Genomic DNA, 9,683 nt, shown 5'->3' with positions numbered 1-9,683 from the left:
AAAACATGTGGAATGCAAGGAGACGGAGAGACTCGTTGTTAACGCGGTTAATGGGTTACAATATATTATTATTTTGTAAATCTAAACCGCGCGCAGAGGGCGCTGGCGGGCCTATAATACTCGTTATTGCAACATTTTACAAACAAAATGTATCACAGATAAGGTAAAACGTGAGCCGGACTGTCGCCAACATAAAATCAATCAAATGAGATTGCTCTTCACAATAAAATATGGGACAACTGAGTCGTCAATATAATTAAATATAAAATACAAAATGGCACCTTGTGTCATAAAATAAATCAGACTTAAAAATATATCTTAAACATTAAACTTAAAAGTAATGTTAATAAATTATTCGAGTTATGAATAAGAGAAACTATACTAAATGTAAAATAAAGTTGAAATTCGATACACAGACTGGGCTTCCAGTACCACCTTGCAAACATCTCTTTGTACCAAATGAAATCAAAATTAACTTTATAGCCTGACCAGGAACATAAAAACCCTCGCCATGTTGCGGAAAACTAATGGTACTAATTTCTTTTAATGGCAACAGTAACTGAAAACTTCATTGACATGTCACCTTGCATGTCAGTCTATTGCTGTCAAAGTGTAAACAAACTTTATTTTAAATGTGCGCAATTGATTTTGTGAATTAAATTGCTAAAATCTTTTTATAGTCGTGAAAGAAAAGTGGTTCACAATGTGTTAAAGTATTTATCGAAGAGAAATACTAAGGGTTCGGACAATATTTTCATTGAATAATGTTTTCGACAAAGGTTGTCAAATTGACTGACATGTTTATCGTATAGTACAGTCCACTATGAAAATTAGCTGTGGTTTGTTTCAAATACCTATTTTAAAGTTTTTTGTCACTTTCTAAGTGTTGAATTTTATGGAATTGGGAAAGAAGTACCGAGTTTGAAGCGTTCATGAGCAGACATTGCAGTTGAATATTCAAGTTCTGAATTTGATTATTGATGAATAATGAAATAAATCATACTAGCTCGATTGATGGTTTCATTTAATTTATTTAAACCAGGTTACCTATATAATCTTTATTCGTTAATTTATGAAAATATCAATTAATTAGGACGTAATCCTGAATCCTGATACATAAAGTTAGCCTATTAATTTAACACAGGTACGACTGTACTCAGTGTTGCACTATCAAATGCAATTGACGCGCCTCTATGCCAGGGTTTTTATGTTCCTGGTCAGGCTATAACGTGTATTCAGATATTTTGTATAGAAGAAAGCATAAAAAACGTGCTATGTTTTTCCATAAATATACTATGCATCATATCAGAATATAATATGGTTAATTTGGCAAATATTTTTGTCCATTTGAATTGATATACATAAATAATTGGATGGTAGATGACGGATACTGTATTTAGCGACGATATATTATGTATATTAAGCGGATATAATGGCACTATTTAATCTCATACATACTAAACAATTATTACTTAGAAAAAGAGTTTGATTAATAAGAAAAGATCCTTTGGACATTGTATAGAAAAACCTCTATAATATTATTGCGTATATAATTATTTAATGATTCAGCTAATGTTTGATATAAAAACTACAACAGTGAAGCCGGATTCACACTTTTCAAGCGTGCTGTGACGTATCAGAAGCATTTTGTTATGGTGCGAACACACTGGGAGTGTTAGAACGCATGCACTTCTGATGCATCACAAGTGCCGGTGTGAATCCGGCTTAATAACGGGAAGGTAACGAGTGTATACCGCACCTAACACGAGGGTAGCGGGGAACTACACAAACAAAGCCGATTTGCGACCACAGCGAGTGAACTACATAAACAAATATCATACATATGTATGTAAAATATCCTAAATTGCAACATATAAGGTCTCGTATGCGCAAATCGGCGTCAAAAAGGGCGAGAATCGCGTAATTGACGGCAGCAGAGCCGCGCAGTCTTGTTGAAGGCACGACGCGTCGCCACTCGCGACGATCCAAACCAACACACTCACTTACTCTATGGTATTGGTTCCCAAATTTATTTGAGACGCGCCCCCTTTCGATCATAGGCTGGTTTTAGTGTCACGCGGACCGTCCGGTGCGGACCCGCTCCGCACGGCCAATCTGTATGAACTTCTAGGGAGCGTTTTAGAGTAGTTAATGCGGTCCGGAGGAACCGCTCCGCTCCCTAGCAGTTCATACAGATTGGCTGTGCGGAGCGATCCGCACTGACAGTCCGCGCGACACTAAAACCAGCCATACAGTCAGTCAGCAGTCTGAAATGCATTCTTTCAGCGGTCGCAGGTTTTTTTATACTTAAGTACACAGATGGCCCGCGCCCCCTTTTAAAGGTCTTTGCGCCTCCCCTGGGTGGCGCGTCCTCCACTTTGGGAACAAACGCACTATGGTATATTCAAATTGTCAACGACATTCGTAAGATACCGCGGAGAGACTCGTGTCTCATAAGGTGAGTATAGATTTAGAGCATTTTCTTATAACAGAACAATGAGCCGGCTCTATGAAATGTTCTAGAGTCAGTTTCACCCTTTCACTAACCAAACGTCTTACATTTTATCTGTATTGAACGTTACATAGAAATGATCTAGTCTATACTCACCTTTACAATCGCTGCAACAATATGAATATACCTCTACACTCACATAAACCATCAAGCATTTTTCAACACTAAACAAATACGCGTAACAATAAATTTATATAATCCAAAAAGTGTATACAGGAATGTAATACTTATCGCATATTGTCATGTCTAAAACCACAAATACAAACATACTAAAAGCACGCCTTTACCGCAATGAGACGTCTGACACAAATGTAGGCATAGTAAACCATTATAAACCACTAACATTGCAGTTTTATTTGAAGTCAGTCAACAAATTGTACGCAGAAAAAGCAATTACTTAGCTTTGGAATCGCGTCGCGTATCTGACATTACAAAATCATGTTGCTAGTATACTACGCCTACGTTTGTGCCTCCACTCTTACGGTTAAGTTATAAGTACTCAACAATTGTATAAAATCGGCGACACTGCTCGCCTTGGCAAGTCACTTTGTAACTAGTTTCAGCGCTCCACGCGTGTCTAACTACGTATAAATAGAGTCAGAATGTAATAAGTTGTACAATGGAGTATAAGAATCCAAAAAACGGGAATAACAGGGAATATTCAATATAAACGTTTCAAGATTTAAGTACTAGGTCCGTGATCGTTTCGTGATTCCTATGGATTTAGTCGTTTGAAAAAATACATTCTCAAAAGCACCCTTACAAAATTATTGCAATTGCAAGAAACTCTGGCACCAAAAATACACGTTATACATGTAACAAAATACTGGTTGAACCGCGCACGCGTTATCACCGGCCCAGTACTCGATTCCTAATTCATAAAAGCTAAAACGTCGGCTTTGACAAGCTTTAACCCTTACAAATTACGAGGGCAGTAACAATAATCTCCGTCAAGAAATCATACACATCGGCCATCTTCGACTCAATTTCTGACAGTTCAATTTATTTATTGCTACAAAACAGCTTACGGAGAAAGACCTGATTCTTCTACAAAATTTGTCAACGAAGATTATTATATTCAGTAGACTAATAGATCAAAATTGTGCACCCAAATTGAGGTTTGAAGGTAGATATTATACTCAGAGCTTATATGACGCGCTCCAACGGCGGCTTATCCGTTCGGGCCTTTTCCTTAGCGTTGATCCTTAGATTGGCCAGACTGACGTAGTTGCTGCGCGATATACCTGTCTCTCTCTTCTTCCCTACATCTCCTTTCTTTTCCACCACTGTCGCCAGAGCAGGAATATTCGCGATTTGCGAACTCCGGATCAGGGGAGTCAGTTTTTCCTTTTCGACCGAAATCACCGGAGCTTTAATTTTGTTTCGGCCCACGTCGACGAAGGTCGCTTCGTTCGGCTTGAGTCGCCGGTCGCGGTAGCTGAATCTACCGTCCGCGAATTCCGGTCTCTCTGTAGGTATATGCCGCCTGAAGATGGGAGTCATAGGTTTTCCTAAGCTGGCGAGTTTTAAGTCGCTTTTGATGACGTCGCAGTCCCTCTTTTCGGCGTGTCGGTCGGTGGGCCGCACCCTGTAGGAACGAATGTTGCTCGGCGACGCCGGTCTTTGGATGAAGAACTTACTCCTAGACTTTTCTTCCTTGTCATCCGAGTCTGGTTTGTTCCGCACCGCTTCCGGAGTGTTCGGTCGGAAAAGGCGGCTCAGTTTCGGCGACAGAAGTTTTTTGGTGAAGAAGTTGGTTTTTTCTGGCTGCTTTTGAGACTCGATCACTTTGGGTATGTTCTTGACGCCTTCAGCCATTATCGGTGTTCTGGTCAAGTGGTCGATGTTGTATCGCCTGTAGTCTTCCTCGGGGATTCTTCTCTCTCCATCGAGACACTCTGGGTTGCGGAACGTGACGGGGGTGGGAGGGGTGGGCGGGGGTAACGGGTTTGGGGGGTGAAGGGAGGGGGCAGGGGCTGAGCTCGTCGTCGGAGGAGGAGTCGGAGTCGAGGTTTATGTCAGCGGGCACGGCGGTGTCCGGGATGCTCTCGTGGCGGCAGAAGGTAGGTAGCGGGTGCGCCTGGAACGTTAATGATGAAATGTTATTAAATGCGGAGTAATATATGAAATGGTGTAATCACGAAACAGCAATAGAAAAACAAACAAGAACGAGGTTCCTGTATGCAAATTAATATTCTGCTGTGTAAATATCGTATTCGCCTAAATTTTCGTTGCGAGAACTGTACCACTGACAAGATATAGCCACTTTATATTGTAACTACGTTAATCCATCGACCTTGATGTGTTTTTAGACCCTCAAAGGACTGGTTCTGTAGAAGACGACGTCTTAAAAAACGACGGGGACTGCAGCTGGAGGTCTTCCTAGTTAGAGTTAGCACCAACCTTGGCGTACGTCTGCAGTCCCTCAACCGACTGATTTCTGAGGAAGGCGGGGAGCTCGGTGGGCGCTAGTGCGCTTGAAAAACAAACTAAATAGTTATCAAAAGGAAGAGTAGTTGGCACCAACCTTAGCGTGCGTCTCCAGCCCCTCAACCGACTGGTTCCTGAGAAAAGCGGGGGTCTCTGAGACCGCGGGCGCGGGCCGCTTGTGCGCGCGGTGCAGGCGCGTGGCGGCGCTGCTGCGCTTCAGAAACTTACTTATCAAAGGAAAAAGAAGTTGGCACCAACCTTAGCGTGTCTCCAGCCCTTCAACTGACTGGGTCCTGAGGAAGGCTCTTTGAAGGCGCAGGTGCGAACCGCTGCGCTTGACAGACGCTAGGGGCTCCAGACACTGGCTATCAAAAGGAAGAAGGCACCAACCTGTCCCTTAGCATGCGTCTGCAACCCCTCTACAGCTTTGTTGCGCAGGATTTTGGTGGGCGCAAGATGCTTGAGAGAGTCGCTGGAGTCTCCTGATGCCTTGGTTATCAAAAGGAACAGAACTTAGTACCAACCTTGGCGTGCGTCTCCAGTCCCTCAACCGACTGGTTCCTGAGGAAGGCGGGGGTCTCTGAGGACGCAGACTTGGGCCGCTGCGCTTGAGACGCTAGGGGCTCCAGCCACTTGGCTATCAAAAGGAAGAAGGCACCAACCTGTCCTTTTGCTTGCGTCTGCAGCTCCTCAATAGACTGGTTCTCGAAGAAGGCGAGGGTCTCAGTGAGCCGCTTAAGGGACGCTGCGGAGCTCCAGCCACTTGGTTATCACATGGAATAAGACACCGACCTGTCCTTTGACGTGCTTCTAAAGCCCCTCAACTGGATTGCGGAGAAATACAGGGATCTCGGTGAGCGCAGGCTGCTCTAGCCGTGTAGTTATCACAAGGAAGTTGGCACCAACCTTAGCGTGCGTCTCCAGCCCCTCGACGGACTGGTTCCTGAGGAAGGCGGGGGTCTCTGAGGACGCAGACTTGGGCCGCTGTGCTTGAGACGCTAGGGGCTCCAATCACTTGGCTAACATAAGGAAGAAGAAAACACCGACCTGTCCGTTAGCAGGTGTCTGCAGCCCCTCAACAGACTGGTTCCTGAGGAAAGCGGGGATCTTGGCGGACTGCTACTGCGTTTGACAGACGCTCAAGGCTCCTTATCAAAACTTGCTTATCAAAAGGAAGAGAAGTTGGCACCAACCTTGGCATGCGTCTCCAGCCCCTCGACCGACTGGTTCCTGAGAAAAGCGGGGGTCTCTGAGACCGCGGGCGCGGGCCGCTTGTGCGCGCGGTGCAGGCGGGTGGCGGCGCTGCAGGCTCCAGAAACTTACTTATCAAAGGAAAGAGAAGTTGGCACCAACCTTAGCGTGTCTCCAGCCCCTCGACAGAGGAAGGCGGGTGCTTAGCGGAAGTAAGCTGTTTAAGAGCGTATCTTCACCTTAAAGGCCGGCAACGCACCTGTAACGCCCCTGGGTCTGCGGGTGTCTATGGGCGACGGTAATCACTTACCATCAGGTGATCCGTCTGCTCGTTTGCCTCCTGTCACACAAAAAAAAAGAGACGCTGGGGGCTCCAGCTAGTTGGTTATCAAAAAGCAGAAGTCGGTACTGATCTGTCCTTCAGCGGGCATCTGCAGCTGACTGGTTGCACAGAAAGGCGGGAGTCTCAGTGAGCTGCTACTGCGCTTGAGACTATTTATCAAAAGGATGAGAGAGTAGGCACCAACCTTGGCGTGCGTCTCCAGTCCCTCAACCGACTGGTTCCTGAGGAAAGCGGGGGTCTCTGAGACCGCGGGCGCGGGCCGCTTGTGCGCGCGGTGCAGGCGCGTGGCGGCGCTGCTGCGCTTGAGAGGAGCCGGCGGCTCCAGCCACTTTGTGATGTCGTCCACCTGCAGGTATACATAATGACATTATTTATAGTTTTAAATGCAAGTGAGCTTACAGATAAATCCAAAGCGCTCACATTGCCAATTTAAAATTACAGTTAATGTTAGTAAATACTTATGCAAAGAGTCATAGAGCCATCATGTCATTGGAGACCGCACATATGTCGAATCAAGTCTCCTAAAGGTCGGCGCAGATCTGACGTGGTGTGGCGAAGAGCCCAAGAAGAAAGTAATGCCAAAGCTAAATATTAGCAAAAAGCTCACAAATATTGTCAAGCCGTCACAGGAGATAGCGCACAACAACTGACAATATCCGAAAAAAAAAAAATATCCGTAACCGTTACCGTTAACGAAACCGGTATAATATTATTCCTATATCCGTAACCGAAACTACATATTATCCACAATTCCGAAGTGACCATCGAAGCGATGATTGAAACGTACGAACCCGCTGGATGTTGGACTTGCATTACAGATGTTAGTAACTTTAGCAATATTGATCGTCATAACTATGTGAACCGACGATCTGGTGAGGGTTGCGAGAGGTGCCTGGATGCGGCTGGGGTAGGACTGGTCATTGTGGAAATCCTTGGGGGAGGTCTCTGTCCAGCTGCTGTGGATGTCATTTGGCTAAAATGAAGGATCATCATAAAAAAAGGACTGCTGCCGGGCAACTTGACCTTCATTGGTTGTGTTTTTATTGGCGGTCAAGCTGTAGATCCTGGCTACACAGGAGTTGCAGCGGTGGGAACGAGAGGTGGGAATAGTCCCGTGCTGCCGGGCAGATGAAGATTACCACATGCCTGCCTAGCAATAAGACATATTGAATCAAATACGGGAAAGAAATTAGTTATTTCTTTTAAATAAAAAATAAAAGAGCGAGGTTCGGCTATTATGTCACAGGTCCGCAATCGGTGATGATTCTAATAGCATTCATTCTGCATATAATTTATCTCGATAATATTGCTGTGGTACCTCAGTGATACTAAAAAAGTAAGCAACAAAATAAGAACTTGTCAACGGGCAATGGAGAGGAGCATGCTACGCCTGAGGAAAATTCAAAAAACAAAAAGTCAAGTAATAAGAGACAAAACAAAACTGACAGATGCATTACACCAAGCACTAAAACTTAAATGGGGTTGGGCCGGACATGTAGCGAGATGCAAATACCAACGGTGGACTCTCAAGAGCACGAATTGGCCCGGCCCACCGGGGAAAAGAAACGTGGGTAGACCACAAAAACGATGGATGGACGACATAGAAGAGACGGCTGGGAAGGACTGGATTAAACTAGCACAGAATAGAGAGAAATGGAAGGACTTGGAGGAGGCCTATACCCTAAAAGGGGTTCCTATAGACACATTATATTATAAGTAAACTAACATAGAATTAATTATAAAATTATTACTAATTTAGAAATAAGAAACTATAAAACAATGTTTTGTCAGATACCTATAGGAAAATAAACAGGCTTTTTATTTATTTATTTATACCTCGGTGATGTCGATGTGTGCGCCGGCGGCACGCAGGATGTACGCAGGCGCGTGCAGTGCGTGCTGGCTGCGGCTGAGGCTGGTCGTCACATGTCCGCAATCAGTGGTGAATCTAATAGCATTTCATCCTGCACATAGTTCATCTCGATAATATTGCTGTGGTACCTCGGTGATGTCGATGTGTGCGCCGGCAGCGCGCAGTATATACGCAGGCGCGTGCAGTGCGTGCTGGCTGCGGCTGAGGCTGGTCACGGTGACCGTGCGGCGCGCCAGGTGGCTCGCCGACACGCACTTGCCCAGCGCGCGCGGTACGGGTGGCCGCAGCGTCGCGTTTGATGCCGACTGGAAGCAATAGTTAGTTAGTTTTGCAGGGCAATCGAATACCGCACTTAGCCTCATGATTGGGCCATTGTGCGCGATTTGTGGTTTATCTTCCTACTCCAACCACCCCAGATCCCCCCAGAAGGCGAGCAGCCCGTCTAGGCTGCTGCAGGCCTCCTGTAGCGACGACGGTGATCGAAGAAATTCAGCCCGTTGTTCTTCCACGCTACTGCACTCCATGAGCACATGCTGCGGTGTTTCCTCCGCCTCCATGCACCCCCTGCATAGTGGGCTGTCTGTGACACCTATATTGTATAGGTGCTTGTTTAGCATACAGTGTCCGGTTATGACACTTAAGACCTTGCGGATGCTGTCCCTGTTTAGTCTGATGAGGCTGCGGGATATTCGATTTATCTTTTGACTGGAAGCGATAAAATAAGTTGCTAATAAAGATGTTTCCTGGGTTAAAGCAGAGTAAATACAATGAGGGCTATCGTTTTTATACTTAACAGTTGGCACCCCTGGCGATTGACAGGACCTTACTCTACAGTGGCGCCATCTTGATGAGTGCAAATACGATAGTCCTCCTACCGCTTTCGCGCTCACCAGTTGGTGCCACTGTCTTCGCTATTAGCAAGTGGCAGGACCTTACTCTACAGTGGCGCCATCTTGATGAGTGCAAATGCGATAGTCCTCCTACCACTTTAGCGCTCGCAAGTTGGCGCCACTGTCTTCGCTACTAGCAAGTGACAGGACCTTACTCTACAGTGGCGCTAACTGGTGAGCGCTAAAACGATAGCCCTCATTGAGTAGGTCATCTTCATAAAAAGGCACCGAGCGTTTAGCGTGGATTAGCGGTGAGGTGCGCTGAATTTTGTCAGTGTGCGCGCTCACATACAAACCGCGCTCGGGCGTTTCTAAGAAGATGACCTATTCATTTGTATGTACTCTGGTTAAAGCAAGAGTTTCAATTAGTCCATCGTTTAACTTATCAAAAAATACTCGACACGTATTTTTTACTTTTTCAAACTAATAAAAACTAAAAGAGAT

The 9,683-nt window shown here is 45.3% G+C and overlaps 1 protein-coding gene across 1 annotated transcript in view; it reads right to left on the bottom strand.

The window, feature by feature from the left end:
- Nucleotides 1-2,176: 2,176 nt before the first annotated feature.
- The window catches only part of LOC135082413 (uncharacterized), a 49,444-nt gene continuing 41,937 nt past the window's right edge, over nucleotides 2,177-9,683 (bottom strand). Inside the window, exons 21-25 of the mRNA XM_063977207.1 lie at nucleotides 6,661-6,822; nucleotides 5,786-5,926; nucleotides 5,467-5,646; nucleotides 5,040-5,165; nucleotides 2,177-4,519 (exon numbers count right to left, since the gene is read on the bottom strand). Coding sequence (XP_063833277.1) covers nucleotides 3,659-4,519; nucleotides 5,040-5,165; nucleotides 5,467-5,646; nucleotides 5,786-5,926; nucleotides 6,661-6,822 — 1,470 coding nt within the window. The 3' untranslated portion in view covers nucleotides 2,177-3,658. The remainder of the gene's footprint in view (nucleotides 4,520-5,039; nucleotides 5,166-5,466; nucleotides 5,647-5,785; nucleotides 5,927-6,660; nucleotides 6,823-9,683) is intronic.

This window comes from Ostrinia nubilalis, chromosome 21, assembly GCF_963855985.1.
Source record: "Ostrinia nubilalis chromosome 21, ilOstNubi1.1, whole genome shotgun sequence".
Lineage (NCBI taxonomy): Eukaryota > Metazoa > Arthropoda > Insecta > Lepidoptera > Crambidae > Ostrinia > Ostrinia nubilalis.
This window is presented reverse-complemented; position numbering and strand designations above follow the sequence as displayed.